This window comes from Petromyzon marinus, chromosome 43 (assembly GCF_048934315.1).
Source record: "Petromyzon marinus isolate PM22_M1 ecotype Great Lakes invasive population chromosome 43, UKy_Petmar_22M1.pri1.0, whole genome shotgun sequence".
Classification (NCBI taxonomy): domain Eukaryota; kingdom Metazoa; phylum Chordata; class Hyperoartia; order Petromyzontiformes; family Petromyzontidae; genus Petromyzon; species Petromyzon marinus.
In genome coordinates this window covers 5,383,808-5,411,334 of record NC_133709.1, presented here as the reverse complement: position 1 = coordinate 5,411,334, position 27,527 = coordinate 5,383,808, and the positions used below count along the sequence as shown (strand labels likewise).

The 27,527-nt window shown below is 48.5% G+C and overlaps 1 protein-coding gene across 1 annotated transcript; it reads left to right on the top strand.

Moving 5' to 3' along the window:
- The first annotated feature begins 824 nt into the window (after positions 1-824).
- GLIS2 (GLIS family zinc finger 2) lies at positions 825-26,670 on the top strand. Its single transcript, XM_032970529.2, has 7 exons — positions 825-1,310; positions 8,340-9,384; positions 9,926-10,029; positions 11,840-11,920; positions 13,440-13,573; positions 14,605-14,723; positions 15,366-26,670. Exons 2-7 carry the CDS (start codon positions 9,147-9,149, stop codon positions 16,175-16,177), a joined length of 1,488 nt encoding a protein of 495 aa, XP_032826420.2. The 5' UTR covers positions 825-1,310; positions 8,340-9,146; the 3' UTR covers positions 16,178-26,670.
- The last annotated feature ends 857 nt before the right edge of the window (positions 26,671-27,527 follow it).

Sequence of the window (27,527 nt, the reverse complement as noted above, 5' to 3'; positions counted from 1 at the left end):
GTGGCTATGCTACGGCATGGATACCGTGCAGGATACATTTAGACAAAATACAATACGAAACATAAAATACATTTATGTGCACTGCGTTGGGATCCTAAGAATGAAATGCATCTTATAAATGCATACCTTGTCAACCCCTTATCAGTGCCTCTTTCTTTATTAGCAGACGGATTCAGACCTTATTGGCCACCCCGTGCCCTTATAAAGCTCAACGTTCATCTTACAAAGTCCCATCACAAGGGAGAAACACAAACAAATTAACAAAAAAACTTTTGCCAATATTGAAACGGCTGTACGCCGTATGGACTTGAAAACGCAATTTCCCCGTATAAGAATAGGAGGTAAACCGTATGGGTTGACAGGTATGCAAACTCGATGTTGCCAAGATAGTACTTGTACGTACAAACCATAATACAGGGTTTTTTTTTGGGGGGGGGGGGCGGGGGTTAGATCGCGTAAATATAAATGTGTCGTCGTGAAACCCGCCGCCACCACCCGACACAGCCAATTAGTAAGGTTTGTCAAGTGAACAAAACGTGCCAATGCCTCGCTAGTAGTACAGCAACAGCGGTGTGCTGGAGAGCAAATGCACAACATTTTGCAATCCGAGTACGACGTTTCGCCGGTAATTACAACGAGCATCATCAGGCGGAACCCATCCCGCGTTCCCTTCCTGAAACACCAAGCGCCGACGGACCATAATCGGATCGCCGCGACGGAATCGAACACCGCCCGCGATTCGAATGGGCGGGGCGTGAATAATAAACGCTGACGACGAATCGAATCGACGGAAATTATAAAACATACATTTTGGTGGATGAATCGAATCGAGTTCCCTCCCCCCCCACCCACCACTGCTGCTGCCGTGTGACTGAATTGGGGAGCGGTGGTGCAACGATTAGCGCGCCGCGCCACCCGAGTTGAGATCTCCCCCCCCCCCTCCCCACGGCGAACAACCAGCGCAAGTGTGGTTAGGAGACGACCTCTGAACCCTTCCCCCTGGACCTTCTCCTAGGTCGACTCGGCCTCAAATGAGCACTCGGTGGGCGGTGCGCAAACGTCTCCGCTCGGGCGACAAAGGCGCTGGTCAGCTCCACACCCCCTCTCGCGGCGGCCCTGCATAGGCGCTGCTCGCGAGCAGCACTTGCCCCGAGGAGTCTGTCACAGGCTAGCCGGGGGATCTTTGTCTTTGTTCCGTGGCTGAACGCTGCCCCGTTACCCGGTTCCCGCTGGGGGCTGGGACCTGGGACCCGGTTCCTCGGGGGCCGGGGCTCGGGAGAGAGCGGAGGCGGCGGCGGCGGCTTCCTTTGGTGAGTGGTCTCTGTGTGTGTGTGTACTCTTGTGTACTCTTGTGTACACACACACACACGGGTGTGTGTGTGTGTGTACACGGGTGTGTGTGTACTCCTGTGTACACACACGGGTGTGTGTGTGTGTACACACGTGTGTGTGTGTACTCTTGTGTACACACACGGGTGTGTGTGTACACACACGGGTGTGTGTACTCTTGTGTACACACACGGGTGTGTGTGTGTACACACGGGTGTGTGTGTGTACTCTTGTGTACACACACGGGTGTGTGTGTACTCTTGTGTACACACACGGGTGTGTGTGTGTACTCTTGTGTACACACACGGGTGTGTGTGTACTCTTGTGTACACACACACACGGGTGTGTGTGTGTGTACACAAGAGTTGAGTGGTCTCTGTGTGTGTGTGTACTCCTGTGTACACACACACGGGTGTTTGTGTGTACTCCTGTGTACACACACACACGGGTGTGTGTGTATACTCTTGTGTACATACACGGGTGTGTGTATACACACGAGTGTGTGTGTGTACACAAGAGTATATACACACGCGTGTGTACACACGTGCACACGCACAAGAGTATATACACACGCGTGTGTACACACGTGCACACGCGAGTACACGTCCACACGCGAGTACACGTGTACACACACGAGTACACATGCACGTGTACACGCGCAGAGTAGGCAAACGCGCAGAGGTACACGCGTGCAGAAGTAGTGTACACGTGTTCACAGATATACATGTGTACACACATTCCTATACAGGTTCGTCTGCATACGAATGTGTGTACACATCTGTGTTTACAGGTGTTGCATGTGTACACACATTCATACACAGGTTCATCTGCAGACAGGTACGCGCGTTGCAGAAATACCGTTAACTTATATACATATTAGTGAATGTCTATACCTAAGCATTGGTCACGTATTCACTCGTGTGTGTGTGTACAAATGTGTGTACCACTCACAGTATCGTATACGCGTTGTGGGGAGCATGCGTACACACTCGCTGTGCGCTCGGAGTGAACTGATAAAGGCATTTGTACACAAAACAAAGGATAAAAACTATCTCCTGTGACCTTAACAGACTGGTGGTGGTGGTGGGGTAGGGGTGCAAAACATACTGCTTGTTAGCGAGCGACAATCATGAGTTTAAAAAACACACAAATATAAACGATTGTGCGTGTGCATCACTGCAAAACTCTTCACCATCATCATCATCACCAACAACAACAATTATTTAACAGGGAGAAGGTTCGTGTCAAGTAAACAGAACGTGCCAATTCGTTACTAAGCACAACACGCACCGATTGTGCCACACAAGTTTACAAATCTGGCTGTCGCCTGATGTTGCTGGTTCTAAGTCGCTGGCGAAACGTCGTTTCACTCAGATTTGTAAATGTCGTGGATTTTACGCCACAGCACACCTAGTAACGCATTGGCACGTTCTGTTTATTTGACAAAGCTTACTAATTGGCTGTGTCGCGTTGGGTGGTGGGTTTAACGGCACTCTTTTGTTTACGTGATCTAACACTAAAAAAAAATACCCTGTACTGTATTATGGATAATATTGGTCGAGAAAGCCTACGTGTTAAATCGTTGTTGTTGGTGGTGGTGATGATGATGCTACGTGGCAGTCGTGCACACGCAACAATTGTTTATATATATTTTTTAAAAACTCAACACATTCGTCAATAACACTGCCTTAAAGGAAACTAATACATTAGGCGACGTTTCGGGCAATGGCCCCTTTTTCATAGGACTGTATATACACACACAATACCGTACAGACGCTCCAGTATGCGGGCTACATACGAGGAGGGGGCTTTTGCACATTCGCTTTATAATAATTATCACAGGGGGCATCACTTAAATGGAAATCCTTTGTCAATTCACTGCTTGATCCTGCAGACAACACCAATGGTGTGCACACACGTACTATGTGACAATGTGTACGTGTGTACGCACACACAAAGGTGTACGTGTGTGCACACTTGATATTTAAAAAAAAGCAATTATTGACGAAGGTGAGGATTTTGTTGTTGATACAATTACACACATGTACACCAATTCCATATATTTTATATCTGTGCATAGTGTACTATGCAAAGACAAAGATCCACCACACCCCCCCCCCCCCCCCCGTATAGCCTTTAACAGACTGTTGGGGCAAGTACTCTTTAGCGGGTGTCTTTGAAGGCCGGAACGACACACACGAGAGAGGGTGTTGGGTGGCGAATACTACGGCCTCATTTAAAGCTGAGTCGACCTAGGGGAGGCCCAGCACCGGTTCAGATATTCGCCAAATGTCGATGGTCCGTGAGCGGGCATTGACCTCGGCTCGCCTGGGATGTCGTAGCGCTCTGTACGCTAACCGCTTACACCACCCCTATACATACACGCGTGCACACAGATGTGCACACGCGTGCACACAGATGCGCGCGCGCGTGCACACAGATCCGCGCGCGCGTGCACACAGATCCGCGCGCGCTTGCACACAGATGCGCACACGCGTGCACACAGATGCACACAGATGCGCACACACGTGCACACAGATGCGCACACACGTGCACACAGATGCACACACGTGCACACACGTGCACACAGATGCACACAGATGCGCACGCGTGCACACAGATGCGCACACGCGTGTACACAGATGCGCGCACGCGTGCACACAGATGCGCACTCGTGCACACAGATGCGCACACGTGCAAAACCCCCCACAGTGTAGACTATTCATGATGCAACAAAGACAAAGCTCCCCCGTGTAGCCTTAACAGACTGTTGGGGCAAGTGCTGTTAGCGAGCGGCGCCTATGAAGGCCGGCACGGCACACGAGGGGCGGGGGGGGGGTGGCCAGCAACCACACCCGGCCGCCTTTGTCTCCCGAGTGGCAATGCTTTTACACATCGCACCAGGTACACATTTGAGACCGAGTCGACCTAGGGGAGGCCCAGGTACCGATTCAGATAATCGTCACTGGTGATGGCCGCGAGCCGAAATGTAACTCTGATTGCTGGGTTCGTAGCGCTAACACTACCACGATGCACACACACGCGCGCGCATAATTTATATGGCCCTGATAAAAAAAACAGATGCTCGCAGACACTCGCATGCATAACGTATCCATACAGATACGTACGTACTCGCACATCACGTAGTGTACAGATACACACACACACACGTGTGCGTGCACATTGTGTTGCGTACAATGCCGCTGCGGTCATATAACGCAAAGTCTATCGGGGTGCAAGTGACGTTTACGCTGATTTACACGCTACACACGTATACATTACAAGCGTATTAGGCACACGTGCGCACATGGTGCACGTACACACGTTTGCTCGTGCACAGGGAACACGAGCAAAAGAGTTGTATCATCACGGTACGTTTGATTGTTAGGCATGCGCATGTGTGTGCTAAAGTGTGTTTTCCTGCGGGCAGCGCATGGCTTAACAAGGGCAACCGGGTGATTTTTCTCTGCAGACTGTCAAAAAAAAACCTGTGCGTATATTCTTCGGTTCTTTCGGTAAAGTCACGTAGATAGAAAAAATAAACAAATAAAAAGAATACAAAACAAAAAGCACTAATGGAGACTGTAGCCTGGTTCTTAATCTGAGTGAGTGTACTGGCAGCCTATAATGTAGACTGTAGTCAAAATCTTGATTTGAATCTTGATTTGAAGCTTTCGTGACTGCAGGAATCCATACTCTTTGGTTCTTTCGGTAAAATCGCGTGGGTATAAAATAAAATAAATCACGACGTTTCGGGCGCAACACAAGCGTCCGTCATCAGGTGTGTTGCGCCCGAAACGTCGTGATTTGTTTTTCTTTTATACCTACGTGACTTTACCGAAAGAACCAAAGAGTGTGGCGTCAAAATGTAAACCTGTGTGCGAGGTAGCCAGGTGACGATGGCAGTACGGCAGTGGATTCTTGAGTCTCGTCTGTGCGGAGCTGAATGGCCACCACCACCACCACCCCCCCTCGATATCCGTGGTGGGTTTCCTCCGTGCGGGTTCCTCTCGACGCAAAGCCAACGGGCTCCGTAATTTTGGGTTCTTGACCAAACAAACGTCGGGACCCTTCCAAAGGATGGAGAGTCGCGAGATTAGCTGGGGCTACCCACCACCCCCCGCTCCGCAACCCCCGGAGTAAATCCATCGAATGGTTATTTCTGTGCGATATCATCATCATCGTCATCCGTCACCCACGGGGTGAGTGGTAGTGGCATGTGTCAAAATCGCACATTTGAGAGAAAATAACCACGTACGTTGTAACGAGTGCCATAAGTTTATACACTGTGCTGGTGCGTTTATGTTTGTAGACAGCGGTTTAAAAAAAAATCCACTGCTCGATGAGGACGAGCCGCGTGGGGTTTATTTGACCATTCTTCACGCTGGTCAGCTGATCAGTGCTGGCGAAGGCGACAAGCGCAGACGCGGGGGGCATAGAAAGTACGGTGCAACACGTGTAGTGGCATTGCCACCTGCTGATCACGTAGCCCCCCCCCCCCCCGACCTCTGTGACGGTCATCCATCCAAGCACTCTCCAGGCTTAACTCTGCTTATCATCCGAGATCTGACGAGACGCAGCGCATCCCGAATGACTTAAGTACTGGCTGCCCGTACGCACGCACGCTATTATTAATTCATACGTGACGCGTGATTTCTTAATGTAAGCACACAATATGCAGCATTGCCCCCCTCCTCCCCCCCCCCCCCCGTGATAACGCACACGTCCATAATTCCCATTCATTTCATTTAACGCGGTGAGAGCTCATTTGAATCGTGGCCAACCAAGCCTGGTCACCGCTCGGGTTGAACCGGTTAATTACGCCTTCATTAGCTCGGTCGTATTGAACAATTTGAAATCGCAGTGACAACAGCGGTTAAATTGTGAGCGATCGGCTTTATTAGGCTGCGCGAGTAAGCCCTGGGAAATGGAGCAAGGTGGTCGGTGCAGAATGGCAGGGCGCACTCCAGAAGTTCTTAGCACGACTAAAGAGTGACCTCTACTGGACATGGACGCGTGGACGCACATTTGGAGGTGACGGCTCAACAATTCTCCGTGCGTTTGTGTTTATGTCTTAACGGAGAGAGGTTTTGCGTCCGACGAGAACTCACTTCGAACAGACATCGTCCCTGCCCTATGATAAGTACATCAGCATTGTTTCAAGCAAGCCTCACTGCTGATGAGTCATTGAATGACGAAACCGGTCAAGTCTTTTGCTGGTACTTCGCCAATGCTGCTGATAATATGGCACTCCCAGAAAGAAAAGGCCGTGTTGCCGATGGGATGTGTTAAACAAACTATTGTAACTTATAATGTGGAGAGACAAACATGGGAAAGAGCCAACATTTTTGTTTATTTTGTGAACAACTTCCTTTGTCGCGATCCGGATAGGTGCTACCCGTGCGATAAAAACATCAGTAATCGTATCGTGCGTTTTATAAACTGTCGCTATATCCTCCCTTGTTTTTTAAATATTTTATCATATTTCCTGACAATATTTAGCGATGTCACGAGCACAAAAATGAACGTATTAACTAAACAACCATTTCAGACTTCCATTTAAAAATGCTGGATTTTCTTTTGCATCTCAGCGTAACGGAAGCCCTGGACTGTTGTTTGAAGTTCAATAAGTTGTAGAAGTTCAATAAATTACTTATCGTGGAACCCACGGCATATATTGCGTGTTATAAGTGTAATTAGATGGCAAAGTTGCAGTGATTTATCAGGACTATGTCGAACGAGCAGCATTTTCAGAACCTTGTAACACTACGGTAATCTTAAATTTTATTATTTTGTTGTTTCTCTTCAACGTGACTTTACCGAAAAAACTAAGAATATGAACTACGGTAATCATCATTCGAGCGGCAAGCAAAGCAGAGACCAAACCTCAAAAACAAGAAAAACGCGAAATACAATTACAGTACAAACTTATCAGAAGCCGATATCGCAATAATCATCATGTTGTTAAAAATCGGCATTGTATTGTCATATCTTGGGATTCCTAGATGATTTTGTTACTTGTAGCATGTTCCATCCCACTCGCGGACAAACACACACCCGCTTTAGATCATCATCGGTAAATACATTATTTATTCAGCATTTATAATACTGTGTTGTCGAGGAATGTTTTTTGTATCCGGTTTTTCCATGTTTATTACAATTATTTAGTTTTTAGACTATTTGCCATTCACTCCTTGTTTCAATTGCGATGTGTCTAGTTTTGGTTGCCGTGTACCAAACTTCATTATATAGGTTGGGCTTAAGTATTGAAAATCGCTGCTTTGGCTTTTGCGGCACTTTTCAAGAGCGTAATCCCCACGATATTCAAGGGTCTCCCTGTATTTCAATGTAGGTAGCGGCCCTGCTCTGAAGTGTACCTGTTACCTTGTCTTGATTGGCTCCTCCACTCCAGTCGCATCCTTTATCCTCCACCCTCTGAACCCACGCAGGGAGGACACCTTTGAAGTGTCATGCTGTGTCCATCTTCCCCATGCCACTTCTCCCCCGGATAAACTACCAGATGGTATATCATCCCCCTATAAACTGCCATATGGCTGGCCTTACCTTGGATAAACTACCAGATGGTAGATCTTTCCCAGATAAACTAATTTATGGTTGATGTTTACCCAGATAGACTATCGTATGGTGAATCTCTGCTCGGATAGAATACCTTTATGGTATAATATAAAAAAAAATAAAAAAAAAATAATATCACTAAAGTCGCCATTTAAAATATTTTTTAAAGTGTAATTCTTATTGTGAGGAGGTTGTGAAATAAATGTGAGCATCGGTGAATAAAAAACAAGATCACTGAAGGATATTCGAATGAGGTTAGTCCTGCTTGTGATCTGTAGCCACTAATGCGGATTTTTGTGTTTGTGGCAGAAAACTGGAATGCAAATGAGATTTGCATCTACGTGTCTTAAGTGATAATGTTTGTGAAAGTGGTAGTTTAAAATGTTAATCATTAACATTGTTTTTATAATGTATGATGTGGTCTCTCATCACAGGAGGGAAGAGCCCTGAAAATTGGATTGCTGAACAACCACATAGTCCCTCTTGGCACCACTGTGACCCAGAAGCCTAATCCTGAAGCCTGACCGTACATCTGAAACCTTCCTCATTTGCCGCACACGTCATGCACGAGAGATTTAAAAATAAAATCCGAACGTAATTTTTTTATATATATAAAAAAAAGTTGCCGTCAGAGCTTCAGCGACGAGGAGCTCACACATTGGATGGATGCGTCTGCTCCGATACTGATGAGTGCGACAGAGGGCCTGCGATGGGCGGCCAGGGCGCAACATAGCGATTGCTCGCGTGGGCCTGCCCTGCACGCACATCCCTAGCCCAGAGACCTCCCAGCGCCAACTCGGGGTCGCAGTATAAACGACGACACGTGCTGCACAGCACCAGCACATGACCCCAAAGTGTTTTTTACTTAAATTCTCAGAAACGTCCGTGGCTGAACGAAACGTCAATTTACTTGCGCAGAGTATACACTTATTTACATCAGTCTGCCGACTTCAAATTGCAGTTGCCCCTTGTTCACGACACTTAACCTAAAAAAATCCCCAGAAAACACCCCCTGCAAAAAGAACCACCGACCATCACTACCACCATCAGAACTCCGATCGCTTCACCAGCACCGTCACCCCCACGCGTCTGTCGGTGTTCTTGGCTCGCTGGCTCGGCGTCTCGCGCATGGTGACGCAGACCGTGACCTCCCTCGCGCTGCCGCTTCCTCCTTGCACCGGCCCCACCGTGCCCTCCGCCGCATCCTGGCCGTCGCGTGCCCCTCGCGTGCCGACGCGGTCATGGAGGCCTTGTGTCTGGAGGAGCCCCTGGACTTGAAGCTGGGCACCGGGAGAGCAGCGTTAGCAGTGACGGGGGCCGGCGATGACTGCGGACGTCGCTCTCTGTCCAAGAGCCGAGCGGCGGTGGCGGCGGCCGCTCAGCAATATTACGCAGCGCGTGAGCGCGGAGGGCTTGTGCTCAAGATGGCAGACGACGGGACGGCCCTCATCACCTCCTTGCCCACGTTCACCTCCACAGGTATCGTGTGTTTGTGTACGCATGTTTGTGTCTGTGACAGTTGTAATTTGGCACAGTATGGGGTACAGGTGGTGCATCTGCCAGTCATCTCAGTCAACCCATGGCACCTGGGTCTGCCCCGTGACCTCCTGCCAGCGTGTGTTCCACACTTCACGTGGCCTTAAAGTGTACATAGCCTGGCTTGCGTGCCGTGATGATGGCACCGCCACTTAGTGGCGAATGGCAATTGTTGTTGCGTGTATCTGTGTATGCGCGCACGCATGTGATGGTTCTAACTATGTACGAGTTTGCGTGTTTGATTACTGTGGTAACTGTATGTGCGTGTGTGTTTGATATTGGTGTGCAACTGTCTGTGTGTGTTTGTATTTTAATTTAGTGTAACTGTGTAAGTACGTGTGTGCGTGTAATAGTTGTGTAATGGTGTCTTTGTGCGCGTGTCTGTATACGCACGCGTTAGTTGTGTTTAACTGTCCATATCCGCACGTGTTAGTTGCGTGTAACTACGCGGTCTGGATTTGCACGCACGCACGGGTGCGAACAGATCTGCTGGAGCAGGCCCAGGAGGAGAGACTGGGCCTGGACGAGTCCACAAGCCTGGGCATCGCTTTGCACCGCGCCGCTCTGCTCGCCAAAAAGGAAGCAAACGTAAGCGCGACAGTGGCGCTCGCCCCTGGGGGGAGCGGAGACACCCGCCAGTGCAGCCTCACCACCGGCAGGGGATCTCGCTCCCGCTGCATACTTTCCAGGCCCTTTAACTATTCAAGCATTGCTCTCTCAATTTTTAAACCCATTTGCAGTGTACGATTTTTTTTCTTCGAAAAGCTAAATTTGCATTCATATATATTTTTTCCATAATCCCTTTGCGGGTTTCAAAAATTGGCGGCCTACCGCTTAACTCGGTAGGGTTTGTAAGAGCAGTCATCTCTCATTCTACGGCATCTAAATATACGGAATTTCACTATAACATAACTTATAAAATGAGGAAATAATTTGATATATGTTTTGTAAAATTCCCATTGACGGAAATTTTAATTTCTAAATTCTATATTTTTAGTGGGGGGAGTAAAATCGAACAATGCACAATTAGTAATTTGTCCTAGCGTGCATTGACATCAAACCATGTACCATTCGCAATTTGTGCTGGCGTCCATTCAATGCTGCTCAAGGTTGTTTGCGCACACTTTCATGTTTACTGGTTTCTCGCGCCTTTGATGGCGTCCTAGTTTGGCTGGTTTTGGTACGGTGATGTGATTTTGTGACTTATTTTTAGCATTAAGATTAGTATTTTAGCATAATGATCGATTATCCATGAAATATGCGCTTTGAAAGTGTTTGCTGTATTCTTAAGTGTCATTTTTATTACGTCCTGGGATCCGTAGGAATGCATCGCCATTTAAATAATGGAAGGTAATGGGAAAAATAGGGTTTGACGTACACAATGTTTTGCTTTACGGACAACTTTTCAGGAACGTATCTGTTGTGTATATCGAGGAATGCCTGTGTTATGTATTTAGACTTGATACTGACACCTAAGCCACGGTTAATTGAGCATCATGACCAAATGCTGGAATTTCTGCAAGGCATCATTCCGTAGATTTTTTTATCTTCATTGGCGGCCTCGTTGCGGTTTAAGGAGACGCAGGCTTTGAAAAACGTTGAATTCAATAGACTCGTGAGCGCGTAGCTTCACGTGAAGGTTCGTGTCGAATTTAGATTTTTTTATAAGGGGAGTACAGCAAAGCACAAACAAGTACAATACAAGTGTGAAATGAAATGACAAAGTAATGGGGAACTGATATCGCGATAATCGTCACGCATATGAAAACTTATATTACGGCAACGATAGTCACCAGCGCTGGCCAGATGGGTTGGCAAGGCTGCCCGGAGATTAGATTCCACTGACTCCAGTGCCCGAGACTGTTTGTACTGCATGGTGCGATCTGTAAGATACGCAGGTGCAAGCCCATGGGTTGATTTAAATGCCCTTATCAAGATTTTTTTAATATATGAACGGTTTCACTGGAAGCCGATGCGATTGTTGTAAAATTGGCGTGGGTTCCTATTCAGGGCTATTGATCTCTGCAAAAAGGTTTCTTGTGTGGAGTATTTAATGGTCTCGGCCGAGTCACTGTTGATTACACAAGACCATCCATTGTAAAACATGGTAAGTGCTGTGCTGTGATTGTGTGTGTGCGCATGTGCGTGCCGCAGGTGCCTTTTTCAGTTGTGTACTATACAGGTGCTTGCTAATAGCTCGTGCACTCCAGCGGTCTACGAGGCTACACAGGAGATATTTGCCTGACCTGTGCGCTGTAGGTGCCTTGTTTACCAATATACAAGTCATGATTTCTTGCCCCGCACCCCCCCCCCACCACCCCGTGTGGCTCTTTAAATAAGGATCTTTACCTCTGTGTTTTGTGTATCCTGTGTGTGCGTGCGCATGCGTGGCCTGCAGATGAGGTGGGATAGCCTGGTTCTGCCGCTGGGCCCGGATGACACAGATTTCACGGGGCCGCTGACTTGCCATTGGAAGCGAGTACGTCACGCAGCCACACACACTGCAGGGCCCAAGTCTAGCGTGGTTTGTGGCCAGAGAATACGTTACAGCAAAAATATGTTATCTGCAATTAAATAGTTACGGGAAACTGATGTGGTGATGATTGTCATATTGATAAGATGATGATATCGTGGCAATCCTAGTCACCTATGCTGGCGAGGTGAGTTGACGGTGCTGCCCAGAGGTTAGATTCCACTAGCTGTAGTGCCTGAGGCTTAATAATGCATGACAAGACTTGTAAGATAAGCAGGTGCAAGCTCATGGACATCGCTAATACTGAGGTTGTGTGTCCCTAAGTGTCCTGAAGTGCCTCTGCAGTGATGCGACTTAACTTGTATATACAGGAAAACCTTGTATTGCGAGCATAATTCGTTCCGGAAACATGTTTGTAATCCAAAGGACTCGTATATCAAAGCACTCGTATATGAGCTGTAATCACGTAATGCTCGGCAGTCAAAGCGTATACGTACTACTTGTATTGCAAGACCTCGCTCGTTTATGAAATTAATATTTACTTAAAATTTTTTGCTCGTCTTGCAAAACACTAGCAGACCAAGTTACTCGCAATCCAAGTTTTTACTGTATGTTTAATGTCTTTGGCACTGTATGTAGCCAACCGTGCTAATCGGAGGTGCATAATATTATGCACCTCCTATTCACAATTATGTGAATAGAATGCCAAAATAAAGTTTTACCATAATATTAACTTGACAGGATTTTTTTTTTATCATGAGTGAAACTTAAACTTGTGCCATACTGCTCAGGTGAATGCCTACAAGATAAATGCTACTTGATTTTAACGCTTTCTAAGCAAGGTTCGAAGCATCGATGCGTTAACTCTGTTCGTCCGAAACGGTGGGCGCACTCCAACTGTCGTAAAGATGATGCAGTATTAGCGATCCCGTAGGATAATTTTGTGTTGCTATTGGGGAATAACCTTTTTGACAATTGGCCAAATCGATCAAAGTGTTGCCCCAAAAACTTGATAGACAAAAAATAGCAAAAAGGGGTGTTTTGCGAATATGCAAATAAATGTTGCCCTCGCCGTTACTCGTAGACTTTGTTACTGCTAATTAAATTCCTCCGAAGACAAACACGCATTGGGAATAACGTTACATATAAATTACGCGTGCGGATGATTTTCCCCGACCTGTTTTCGGTGTTGCACCGTTCAGTAACCCACAAAGATCACCCCGTATAACCTTACCAGACTGCTGGGGCAAGCGCTGTTTCGAGCACCTTTGAAGGCCGGCACGGCACACGAGGGGGTGGCCAAAACCACACCGGCCGCCTTTGTCTCCCTTAGTGGCGATGTTTACACACCGCACCAGGTACTCATTTGGTTCTGGGTCGACCTAGGTGAGACCCAGGACTGATTTAGATAACCGTCACTGGTGTTGGCCGTGAACGGGAATCAAACTCATCCGCAAATACTACCGCTACCCCCCCGCCCCACGCGCGCTTTCCCACATGCGTGTGTTCTCGCGCGTGCGCGCAGTGCCAGCAGGTGTTCGACTCGCAGCAGGAGCTGGTGGAGCACGTGCACGACGCTCACGTGCGCGCCGATCGCGAGGTCGGATACTGCTGCCACTGGGAGGGCTGCGCGCGCATGGGGAGGGGATTCAACGCGAGGTGAGGGGCCGCGCTTGCGCGTGAAGGAAGGGGAAGAAAAATCGGGCACGCAAGCGGATTCTTTACCACTTTCCGACGTGCGGTTGTCCTCTCGACGCATCTACATTCGCGATAATAAACGATGGGTTTCAGGCCGCACGACGGGATGGCGTCGCGCGGCAAGGTGTCGTGCGATGTACGTTGCGAGATGACAGCACGTCGCCGAGGCCACTGAGGGTGATCCTTTTTAACGCCGTTTTTCTTCGTCAGTAATTTCACAAATTTTTCGTTCAATTTGAGCGTCTTCTGGTCGGTCCAACACCATGTGAGACTAGGCTCTAAGGAAAGCTGTCTCGGGTGTGGACCAATCAATTTCAAGGACAGTGCATATCATTATCAGAGTTGTTGTTTTTTGTTTGCGTTCCGACCGCAGGTATTGTGGTCAATGCAAACATGACTCCTTGTAAAAAAGGTGTCAGTTTTGTTGCCAGATAAAATGGTAAAAAAAAAAATTATCATATTTTGCTACTGACAAAGGAGGTTCCAGTGGAGGATAAGTCTCGTTTAGCAACTCTCTAATCTATATTGGATTATCGTTATTGAAGTAAGTAATCGTGCCCCCCCCCCATTACAGGCAGAAGGACAGAGATAATGCATTTAGAACGTGGGATTTGCTCCACTGCCATATACAGGACTGCTCCAGGCTGTAGCCCCCGCAGAAACCTATAACACCTGCATGGTGGTCACCCATGCAAGCACTATCCGGGCTCGATCCCCCTCAGCTGCCGATATCTGACGAGATTGGGTGCATTCCGGGTGACGGTGAGGTTGTACGGAAGCATCCTCTAGTCTCCATTTATATCCGTAAAGTGTCTGCAGCGACCAGGTGATTTGGCCATTAGGCCATTGACATTGCACATTTACGGCCCTTTTTATCAATTCGCTCCCGGGTGAGGGCCTCGCCACGCTATGTGAGAGGTGAGAGTTCATCGACCGTACTTCGCCACCCCGGCGTGTAACGTCGTGTAAATGTGGCGGCGATGACGACGCAGGTACAAGATGCTGATCCACGTGCGCACGCACACCAACGAGAAGCCGCACCAGTGCCCGATCTGCAACAAGAGTTTCTCGCGCCTCGAAAATCTCAAGATCCACGGCCGCTCACACACGGGTCAGGGTGGCGGTGGCAGTGCTCACCACACGGTGCACCGCCACCGCACGGCACATCAGCACCACACAGCACTTGACCACCACCACACTGCATGTTACCAGCACATGGTGCATCACCATCACATGGAACACCACCACATGGCACTCCACCACCACATTGCACATTACTACCACATGGCGCATCAACACCTCATGGAACACCATCACCACCACACGGTACTTGACCACCATACGCTAAATTTTGATTTAAAGCTTTCGTGACTGCAGTAATTCATATTCTTAGCTCTTTCGGTAAAGTCACGTTGAAGGGAAACAAGAATATATATTTTATTATTTTATTATTTTATTGTTTCCCTTCAACGTGACTTTACCGAAAGAGCTAAGAATATGAAACACCATACGCTACTTCATGCAAGCCACGTGGAACATCACGCACACTGTCTAGCGTGCACACTAGACAGATACACGCATACTTTGTCTCTCACTGTTCCTCGTCTGTTTTATATTCCTTGCAGTATTTCTCGACCTCTATTCTATAGTTTTTTTCCAGCTCCTTGCTGTCTTTGACTCCCTCCCTTTCCTGTGCTTGAACCTTCGCTCTGCCCTTCCCTCTCTGCATCCCTCCCCTGCCCAACGCCTCCAGGTGAGAAACCGTACGCGTGCCCATACCAGGGCTGCAGCAAGCGCTACTCCAACTCTAGCGACCGCTTCAAGCACACGCGCACGCACTACGTGGACAAGCCGTACGCCTGCAAGACGCCTGGGTGCCTCAAGCGCTACACAGACCCCAGCTCGCTGCGCAAGCACGTCAAGGCACACGGCCACCAGCACGGGCCGCCGCCCAACGCTCCGATCTCCTCCGGCTGCCCCCTCTCCTCCTCGTCCTCCTCGTCCTCCACCACCCTCCCCTCGCCGCCCCCGGTGCTGCTGCCGGGCTCGCCGCTGACGCTGCCGCTGGATCTGAGCGCCGTCGCGGCGCCGTTCGCTCTCGGCTCGCCCGTGGTCAACCTGAGCAAGGCGGCCATCATGGCGTCGCTGCTGTCCGCGATCACGCTGGTGCCGCCCACGCTGCTGCCGACGCCGTCCTCCTGCTCCTTCTCGTCCTCGTTATCTCCCGATGGTGCGACCCCCACGCTGGAGGCACAGTCGCCTACGCGGACTTACCCGCTCGTCGCCCCCTGCCTCGGCAGCAAGACGTCGCTCTCGTCTTTGGGACGGGGTCTCGGAAGTATTGGTGGCGGCGGCGGAGCTTTCAGCCGGGCGGCCGGAGTTCTGGACGCCGACTTCCTGCTGGGCTCGCCGATGGCCGGCGGGCTGCTGGCCGGGCTCGGGGGCCTGCCCAGGCTCTCGACGGAGGCGGTGGCGGCGCAGCCGCTGCCGTCCCCACCGCCTGCGTGGCTGCTCATCTCCCCCGGGCCACTGCTGATGAGGCCCACAGCCATCCACACAGAGTGACCACTGCCGCCACCGCCGCCGCCGCCGCCACACCCATGACGCCGTATGCTGCCGTAACGCGATTTTAAAGGAAGACGACACAACCCAATAGAACAACGTCGGCATCGTCATCTTCACCACGTAATATTTATACCGCACCTCCCATGCAGTACGTGTCGATGCGCTCTGTGGCAGAATGCAGTTCTAGTCTGTGAGTGGACATGAGTCTGCCAGGAGCGGGTGATGTTGCTTTGTTGTTTCCAAATTAAGTAATTTACGAGTCATTTGTCAATTTTGGCAAATTTGGACCAAGACGCTGGCACACAAGGCCTACTCCTCTCTTTCATAGTTCGTCACGTCATCTTTAATGTCCGCTGTGAATCAGACGGCACTTATCTTTTTTGGTATTACACCCACAGTATTAACTATGGCGGTCACTGGCCCTCGGACCTGCGAACCTTTGCAACAAGCGGCAAATGCGCTACCGCCTGCTCGTGCTGGGTGTTCCATTCATACGTTCCCTGAATAACACTTATTACATCTTTTTTACGCTCGCCTCTCTAAAATATCGCTTTTACAATATTCAATGACCTGTTGAGAAGAAGAACGGGTGGTCATTAGAAATCAGTGGGGTATCTATAAAAGGGATCGCCCTGTATTTCAATCGAGGCTGGCAACAGGGCGAAGCGGTTGCGGAAGAGCTCCAGTAGATGGGACCCAAGGTCCCTGGGCTGAATTGAGAATCTCTGCATCACTTCCAGGGCTGGTAGCGGTTCCTGAGCGCCCCTGGGGGCTTCTCTCAACAGGCAATTCATACCGTGCCAAGTGCTGTTTACATCTATAAGTTATGAACCGACCGCTGCGTTGTCCCGCCTGGCTGTCCGATGAGACGGTACGAGTGGGAAGCTTTGTCGATGCGAAAATACATTCAAATAATGGCCAGGCACTCCGCCTCGGCGCTCGAGTGACCTTTTTTGCTACGTTGCCGCATGTTACATGGTTTGGCGATGCCGCAGCGACGTCTACCCGAGTGCTGTGTTCGCGTGCCGAACCGTAACTTTAAAGTCCGTTTTCTCGTGAACGAAGCTTCAAGCTCGTGACGGACAGCCAGAGAAGCACGGCCGTGGCGTGTGATGCGTCTACACGACGAGGTGGTTGTTTTTTTTGGGTTACGCCTTATTGTTTTTTTTATGGAGTTGGTGTTGTAGCGTTCTTTGGCCACTTAATGCACGGATTCACGGGGAAGGGAGGGAGGTTTCTCTCCTGCAATAAACAGGCGCGCGCGCGCGCACACACTCGCTCCAGCACACACGCACACGTACACACCCGCGTGCAAGGGCACCCGCCGCGTATACACCCTCGCCTTCCCTTTTTACTCACGTGCTGTACCAGAGGGACGCTTTTTTTCAACGACGTATGCATTTGCATACATACCTTAGAAGCACTTGTGTGCATAATAATGTAATTATGCATACGCAACGTATAAATATAAGCGGGCCGTAAACTGTTGCTGCTCCGGTGACAACACTTCCGTAGCATTCGAATTGATCTCTCTTTTCTTGACAGAAAAAAACTTACTCGTGCCATTAGGCCACCTGCAAGCCTTGACAACTGCCGGACGTTAATGAAGGCCTGCCAGGCAAAGTGTCATATCCTTATTTTCGCCGGCGAAACAAAGACATTTTACAAATCTTACAATTACACCACAGTGTGGATGTAACGATGAATCCATTTGTCGATTCATATCGATTAGTGTTTACGATTCATTGCAGTTGTTTTGCTTGTGTCACATTTCACTGAACGGAGCACAATGTAAATGTGTAAATGAGGCGGAAAAACTAATTTAAACAGCACAAACAAGACCGTTAAAATGAGACGAAAAATAATCGATTCCTGATTCAAACGGTGTATTCCCTTGTCTTGAGAATTAACCGAGTTGCTGGGGGGATGGGGTCAATCGTCAAATGCATAAAATTGGCAGCAGTACCCGGCTGTAACAATTCCGGTTCATAATGCCATCCTGTTGTGTTGTCGGCTCGGATCAGATATCCCGTCAACTATTGGACGAAGCTAATTCATCGTCGTAATTAATTGGCTGTGCTGCCCCCTAGCACAGGCTGCTGGGTTAGACGCTCCCAGTCTCTACCCTCTGGCGCTGCGGGAGGCGATCGAGCGATGCGAATCTGCGCTTTACGAGAAATAACCACAGGGAAAAGGCGCATCATCCATCCGTTTCGTAAGGTAACCGAACGTTTGATCAAATATTAACTTCTGTTTTTTTATTTCATTGGTCATGAGAAAACCATTTCTGATATTCCTAATGCGCCACATAATGAAGCACTGCCATGCACCGTTCATAAACTTCAGTATTTTTCAGACAAGCTTTACTTATAAGCGCTGCTGGATTCGTGTTTGATGGATTGATTTAAAAGTCTGTTTGAATGATTTATTTTTACACTTCCATTCATTCCTCAATTCTAAATTGAAGAATGAACAAACACCCGAGGCCTTTAAACGCTTTTCGTTGACGACGGCTGCCGGGTTCACTGTGAACCCGTGTGAGCTGAACTAACCGGTGCGCGCCGAGCGATCGTGATCCGGCTTCCTGCTCGACCCCCCCCCCCCCACATGGTTCTCGTCTTTGGGGGGCTTGCGTTGGGAGGACCAGGACGGGCGCAGATGCTCACACCGGCTTGAGCCGTACCTTGCCAAGGTATCGGCTTGGGGTGGGGAGGGGGGGGGTGCCCTGTGATTGGGTTTACGACTACGTTAGGGTTCACGTCACGGGATTGTGGACACCCGGATAGAAATGACGGGCAGACTCGCAAATCGGCGGAGAGTTTTGTGTTCTCTCGCAACTGCTCTGCCCACTCCATCTCTGTCCTTTCTCTGTCCCCTGTGCCAGGGTTCTTCAATTGGTGGCCCACGGGCCATTGTTGGCATATTGAAGGCTCTTGCAGTGGCCTGCCGAGTAATGGCCCGTTGTGGCTTACCGAGACGTAAAGAGATTCAGATGGGTGAGATGAAAGAGCGAGAAACGAAGAGAAATATATGACACAGCTGGGAAACAAAGCAGTACATTAGCGGTCACGTATTCATACAGTAGGATGTCATATCTCACGTGGCCTGCCAGTGCATGCTAATTTTATTGTGGTCCTCTGGCACATATATTTGAAGAACCCTGTCCTACGCTGTCACCGCTCTCTCTGCCTTCTCTCTCAATGCCCCCCTTGTACAGTCTTCAATGTCTGCTGCACCGATTTGGCTGTTCGAAAATCTTCTCTCCATCATGTCCGACCCGTGTCTTCCTCACCCTCATGCTCACGCCGCTCACCGAACACTCGCTCCACGCTCATTCTGCGCTCGCTCACTCAACATTCGCCCCACGCTCACCCCACGGTCGTTTCACCTCTTCGCTCACCCCACAATCATCCCATGCTTAACCCTGCTTTCGCCCCACGTTTCTCACCACGCTTACCCTCGTGCTCACCCGCGTACTCGCCCCTAGGCTCGGCACACGTGGACGTAGCGCCAGCGTGTGCTCTCGCTCACGCTGGCGCTGAATTCCAAATGTTTAACTTTGCACTTTCTTAGGTTTGAATTCACGTTCCGGTGGCTCGTGACGTTCGATTTCACAACGCACGTTTAGTTCCCGTAGTTTACATGAACATTTTTTTCTTCCCATGGTGCATTTGCACCATTGACGTGTTGCTACAGCGCAACGTGTGTATTAAGGTTTCACCTCACTTAAGCGTTATTCTTTAGAGTTGGTAGCATGCATCGGCTTGCTTCGTGGTACGTAGTGCATATTAAGATGTTTTTCGGGGGGGGGGGGATCATTCCATAGCCGAGTTAAAGCCGCAATGAGCAATTAACTACCCATGATTACCGTCGACTAAAAGAATACGCATGAAAGGCCCTTGTTTCAAACTATATACGAACCCTGAGGACACTGTGTGGCTGACATTCCATGTTGTTTTAATCGGCCAGTCTTGGATCTGCTAGGCGAAAGACCTCTCAATGGGTTCTCACTAGGCATGCAACGATGCATCGATTTTTAATCGATTCTTACGCTCTCGATACGTGTGCATGCGGTGAATCGTGTTTGCGTGAATCGATCGTTTAAATTTAATGCAAATGATGCGGCGGTGTCATTTTAGGCTAATGGAGCAAACACATCTGTGCAAATCAGAAGGCAGAGAGGCCGAGAAACAATGCAATTAAGAGCATATAAAAATATGGAAAATTATCTGTTATTGAATCGAATCGCAATTCCCAATCATGACAAATAATTGAATCGCTGGGGAGTGGTGAATCGATGCATGCCTAAATTCTCACCCTCGTGAATAGCATCCTCATTTCACGATGCCCGCGTCTAAGACCACTGAGTTCACGAGGCTTTGTCATTTCTGAAGGCCAAGACCACTGTCCCTGCAGATGCAGAGCAAAATATGTGATTAAAGCACAACTGGTCATCTACCAAGAAAATCAACTTCGGCACTACCGGCCCTAATCAAAAGCCCAAACATAACTACAGCCCGTAATTCTAAATCCTAACCCTCAACTTTTATTCTAACCCCTAACTCTTTATCCTTAACCCCAAACCCTTAACTCTGAAGTTCTAACCTCCTCAACCCTCATACTCTTTGGTTCTTTTGGTAAAATACTAACCCCAACCCTATTCCCTAACCATTAACTCAATCAAACCCTACAACCCTAACCCCTTAACACTACACAATAACTCAATAAATGGTGTCCCCTAATATTTCATAAACTGAAATCCAAAAAAGGCCCTTGAAAGGATACAAATCTGAAGTGACAGTCGTCACTTGCTGTTGTAGGGGGGTCTGGCTCCTGACAACTTTGCCGTCGTCACACCCTTTCACCCACTGTCGCCAACTTAGCGATGTTGTCGCTTAATTTTGGTGGCTTTCTTGACTTCTCGTGCGACAACTTTTTTTTATAGCAGCGGGCTTTAGCGGCAAACCGAGTGTGACTGAGACGAAGACTTTTTACTCGTGCAGATTTAGGAGTGGTTTCAGGTCTGATTTAAGGAACCCGTATCAGCTGACTGTGTGTAATACGTGTCTTATAACATTTTAGACGACTTCAGAAGGTCCATCTGTTAGCGACGTTTTGCGACTTAATGAGGTTCGTTTTGGAGACATTCCACATTGAGCAGCAGTTGGCAACTTTGCCATTTCTCCCGCGAGACCCCCTACCGTTGTCACGGATGTCGCATATTGCGGTCAACTACTCCCATCTACTAACCGAGCAAATGTTACACAAATAACACCTACAGTAGTGTTTTTATATATATCGTGCATATTGAACAGACTACATATTTTCCGTGGCTTACACACCATGTACGTTGGTTTTGAAAAATGCACTGTAAGGCTCGGTGAGGGACACTCAGCGCATTCTGATTAGCAATGGACAGCAGCAAAGAAGACTCTGCCCAACGTCAGACACCCATATTTCATATAAATTGCAATCGTGAGTGTTATTGCTGTGCTTGTTCTACATGGTGTCCCCGTAATTATGTACCACGACAGTGGTGAAACTCCGGCGTTCGTGTTCACCGCCCACCTCCCCAGCGGTTGTGTTTCCTTTGATCGTCGCGATTCACGCTCGCGTTTCGAATCAAGAATTGATCACCTTGTTTTTTTTTTACATTGTGGTGAAGGTAGCAGCCACCAGTGGCCGCAATGGCCACGTGAGCCCATTTCGCACAACGACGAATCGAAATAACGTTGGATGCTTGTGTCGCCGCCCTTCATAAGGGCGAGAGATTTAAATCGATGGGTCGATGCCGGGCTACGCCTCCGGTGCCCTTTAATTATGAACAGATATCTGTCGGAGTAAAATGTGCACTTTGTATACAGCATGTCATAACAATGAACAATTGGTACGCTCTGCAAAGTTGTGCGAATGCATTCCAAATCGCTCAACCAGCCCATTGTGACGTCATCGCGTTCAACCAGACTAAATTCCACCTTCCAGCCACCGCCACGAGGGGGCAGGCAGCCAGTGGCTATCTGAACGGCTTCCATGTTGGGCCGCACGCGGCCACGTGTTGTGTGCAATGCGGTGTGTTGACCGTAGTCACCCATCACTTTGTTAATCCTGGTCTTGAGGCATCCTGGTCTTGAGGCATCCTGGTCTTGAGGTATCCTGGCCTTGAAGCATCCTGGCTAGCTGGGGGGGTCTATGTACGAGTGTAACCACCACATTGTAGTGCAAATGTAAAACGGGCAGATCCGAGTCCCAGGGCTTCCTGCCGCAACTGAGAGGAGCGTTGCGAGCCGGTTGGTGACGCGCCCCAACACTGAGTCAGCCACAGTCGTTGGGAGAATCACTCCGAGCCATGGGGCAATGAGCCGCTGCTTGTACGACGATTGAGGGGCTTTAATACGTTGCCCAAGGCATGCAGCTTTGCACTGAAAGTGGTGGCAGTCAAGGGAAAACTCGGTAATGGAGAGATGGGTACGTAGCTATGGAACGCGGTTTTCCCCCCCTTCACCGCTAGCAGTAGGGGGGTGTAATGATGCATCAATTCATAGATTGATATCAACACTTCAGCTCACGGCATATGCGAGGATTGCGCGTGTCAGCATTGATTTCCAAATTGTATGCGACGGGTGTGTATATGAAGAGGGGGACTTAAGCAAAGTAATCTTGCACGCCATGGTTTCAGCGAAACAGAGAGGGTGACCCAAGATCTGAAAACGTAATTCGGCACAACACCTGACAAAGGCCACGCAGAACAGCTCGAAGTGGACCGATCTCACAGCTGAGGTACTATCAGTGGCACCCGCAGTGACCGTTGCGGCTAAAGGAGAGGTGACGATGACCTGTGCGTAATACATTCACTAACAATGTAAACAAAAATCGACTCCTCAATCGAATCGCAACAATTAATCGAATCTCAAGGGGAGCGAATAGTTACGGGCCCCTAGTTATGGCAAGAATTGGGCGGTTCCCGTTGCGTTTTGGTACTGCAACGTGTGATCGCGCAACTCGATTCGGGTACAGCCAGCAAGTAGGGCCTCACATCGCGACTAGCCCAGACTGGCCGCGAACCGCTGGTCTTGCCAATATTAAGTTTTTACGAAAGTGGCAACAACAACAGCAAAACAACGTTTTTCACCTCGATATTTTGCGTGAATTATCGCCTCGAGCAGAACTTTTGCTTCAGCCGAGCCTCGCCAAACTGCTGCTATTGGCGGAACGGTGGAGTGGCTGCGTTGCGTTTGTGACGCAAACGAAAATGACGCCGTACGCCATCGTTTTTGAACAGCGTGGCTTTGCAGGCCTGTGGGGGGGGGGAGATTCATGCTTTGCCAACCCTCTGTCCAAGGTGGCTCGTGAGTAGAGCGAGCGATTTGGAAGGTTTGCGAGTTAACACCCTGCTTTTGGGGTTGATTCGTCCCATCAGCACTCTGGCATCGTTCAAATGAGTGCAGCTTTGTGGGGAAAGTCAACAGTGGTTGTCCTATGGATAGAACGTGGAATTTCTGACACTGGCTCAGGACTGTAAACAGCATGATGTACCGCGCACCGATTTCTGAAGCCGATTATATCGATATGTACGTGTTTTTTATGAAAAAATGTTGACAAAAGTTTTGCTTTGAAAATCGTTACACGGTGGAAAGGGTTTCAAAGTCTTAAGCCTGCTGCTAACGTGTGGGTAGGGTTGGCAAGTGTGGAGTTGTGGTTGTGATATTGCGACACTCGCAGAGTTATGCTGCACTTGTTGTTACGTTTTATTGTTACAAAAGGTTTGTGTACGGTGAGAATTACCATTGTGGAAAACGTGTTTGAAATGAGCTGTTTAAGGAGATGACATTTAACTTTTTTGAGGATTATCATGGACGAGAGAGATTTAAAAAAAAATGCTGGGGCTAGTGTTTAAATAACACAGTGATGTAGTTTTATTTTAAAGTTTAAATATTAAAACAAATAATTGAAGGGGGGGGGGAGGGATGTGCTGAAACTTTTTAAAAATAATGTTAATGGTTATAAAAAGGGGGGCCTCCTTATAAATGAGCTGCATGCGGCTCAATGGAACTGCCCTGTACAGAGGTATGACATTAGAATGTCAGTGTGGTGTATGAATGCTGTGCGCAGACATGAAGAGGTGAAAGAAGGCCCTTCTGGTCTTGGCCTATGAACGGTTGTGAACTGGGACCCTAGCAAAAGTGAAAGATGACATTCCATGGGATGGCTGCATAGCCTGAGCCTAACTGCCACATCCAATTACTGAACCATCTCTACAGAATCGAGATGTATTTGGTTGAAGCCCAGAGTAGGTGCGAAGAGTGAAACGATTGTCATGTGTGGTGAGTTTGACGGTCTTGGCTCCTTCACCAACGGCCACACGAAACATCCCAGCTACAATAAATCGGTGTTTGCACTTTGCTCGAAATTACCCAGTTTATGCGGGTTCATTAATCATCCACGCGTATAGGGAGAGGAGAAAAAAAACTGTCAACTGCACCACATTGCCTGGGGGTTTCAGGTGAAAGATGCGGATTAAAAACGATAGTGGGGAACAGGGGAATTCTGGTGGAATGCGTTTATGGGACTTGTTGGTGCATCTGCTATCTGCCCGTGGCTCTGGCATGTGAGTGAAGACCATTTCTGTTGTTTTCTATTACACTAAATTACATTGCAACGTAGGTTTGCGAGTGATTCTGACTGAGCTTCCCCCCCCCCACAGCTCAATTTAGCACTGCAGGACGAATACAGTAAATGCACCGATGGCTTTTCAGTCGCAGATATTGAGAAGTGTGATAATGAAGCCGTAGAGCTTCGTCCATCACTGCTCCATGCAGTCATCGACGGAAACATCAAGCCAGTGGTGTCTGGCAACGAGCACCCCCATTAATTGGTAAAAAATAATTTAACTTTTCATTTCACCAGGTAAAGCCCTCTGAGATATATAGATATTTTTTCAAAAGCAACCTGACTACAAATGATAGCTCAACGAAGTGGCTTATCATGTGGACATTTATAGCTACCAGATACTCTAAAACGCATATTTTTAAAATTGTAGGGGAAAAACCGGAGAATCCGGGGAAAGGTTCACACAACCACGGGGAGAGAGACACGCAAACTCCAAACATACAGGCATCAGGGTTTGGATCGAACCCACGACCTCCTGTATACAAGGCGAGATAGTTAACATCTCGCCACCGTGGCCTTCATTTGAATGAGAACTATTTGGACAGCATTACATTGGAGGGGGGGGGGGGGGGCGTGGACTCGCACTACCTTGCAAATCCAACAAAGATCATGTGAATAATGTGTATCTGCCTGAATCTATCACCACCAGACTTATTAATAAGTCGTTAGCTCTCGGATGTTTTTTTTTGTTGCTGTACCGCGTGTTGTCTAGTGCTGCTCGACTTTTCACTCCACGTGATTGGAGCTTTTTGATGAAATTTAGTTCCTGAAGAGGCTCCCAGCACATGCAGCGAAATGTTGTAAATGGCTCGCCGAGTTTCGTGACTCATTTATAAGACCATCTTCTTGCAACTGGAATGTTCTATTGAGTAAATATTCAGTCTTTAATGGGTAAAAAAGTGCCCTCTTGTTAATTTGCTATGGGCTGCCATGAAATATAAAAAGGTCACTATCTCCTTTTCCAGATTGGTGACTGGATCAGGTTGCTGTAAACATACCACCCCTCTGTTGGGCTTGCAAGCTTTTGTGGGTTTATCCCCACAACGCTCGAAAGATAAAAACACTTTTTGACACATGTACAACTGCCGTGCGTCTTATCAGTCCATGGGCCAGAGCATAAATTGGTACCACCTTAAGTATCACAACTTTAGGAGTCCCGATTCATGCGTCTAGCTAATACGAGTGAATTATTCGATAATGCACTCAATTTGAAATTGGTTTGCACATAATTCGGTGTTGTCAGTCACATTTAATAAATTGTAGCCGCTGAAGGGATGCCACCTTCAGGTTGTACCGACAAGTGAAATATCTGCAAATGGCCCCATGTACTATACTCGTATACGCAGCGTGCGATGCCCCCTGCGCTGCCCCCTGTGCCCCAGAAACAATCGAAGGCGCACCTGGTGGACTGACTCGCGCTGTGGATTGCGCGCGTCCAGACCGCCATGCTCGCCGTGCTAAAGTTGGCCAACTCATTCCTTTCCCCCCCGAAATGCTTCGCACATTCCGAATTGACTGCATTTTGTTCGTGACAATTCCAAGTGCCTTATTGCATGACGGTGTTCCTCATTGGCCTTTTGTTGTTATTGACGCATCCGTCCTTTGTGTCCGTTGTTACTCGTTGCGTTTGCTTTTCCCCCTTTCACCTCCTCTCGTGTTTTATAATCGTAACAGGCCGACGGCGGAGTTTTCCTCCGAGAAATTGGAACGCTCGTGACACGTGCATTGCGGCATGGCATGGCCGTGTAACATGCATTGCGTGATAAAAAAAAAATTGTTATATGAATTCACTTTAAAAGTTTGCTATTAAAATGTTGGTGAGAAAATGTGTCCCCCCCACCCCCCCCTTATCAGACACGGATCATAATAAACACCTCATGACGGGCGCATTTTTCGCGAATCGGACGCAACGGTCGATCGAGCACTCAGGAGGCGTGGGGCCAGAGCAACACACACACACAGCATGGGGGTTGAATCCATTAGGTCACGGTTGGGGCCACATCACAGTGACACACCAAACCCGAAGATTGCCACCTGTTCTGGTTTTCCCAGGATCGTCCTCCGTAAGGTGGTAGCCCTGTGAATTCTACAATTCTACTAGCGTCACTACCCGGCTTCGCCCGAGACTTGGATTCTTGTCTTGGAATAAAAACACGGCCTACGCGGAGGGTGGGGGGGGGGGTGTGACGTCAGCAGGCACCCTGTGTAACGCTGCCGCATGCGGGTGACATCACAGATGTGCCGTCACCGCTCACTTGCCGTGCAAAATATATCCATTATTGCGCCCCCCCCCCCCCCAAAAAAAATACAAAAGTCTATTTTTATACTTTTTGCATTGTGTACAGTCTGGAAGCTACCCACATGCCAAATTTCAAGTTTGGTGCATGTCGGGAAGTATGCTAAACATTTCGAAAAGACTTTCACAAATTTCCCTTTTATATAGATTTGTAAAAATTCCCTCCGGGTTTGTCGGCAGCATAATATTACACCACACGAGACAATGCGTGCATACGCAGTTCTCGCTCTTCCGGTATTGAGAGACGTTAACTTTTCTCGTGATACATTCAACCTCGCTTGTGTATATGTGGCGTTCCTAAGTGCCTTTACACACACTCCACATCTCGCACTGGATGTCCCTGATTTGAGGCGAATCCTTCGAGTCGCTTTAAACCCAATCTTTCAT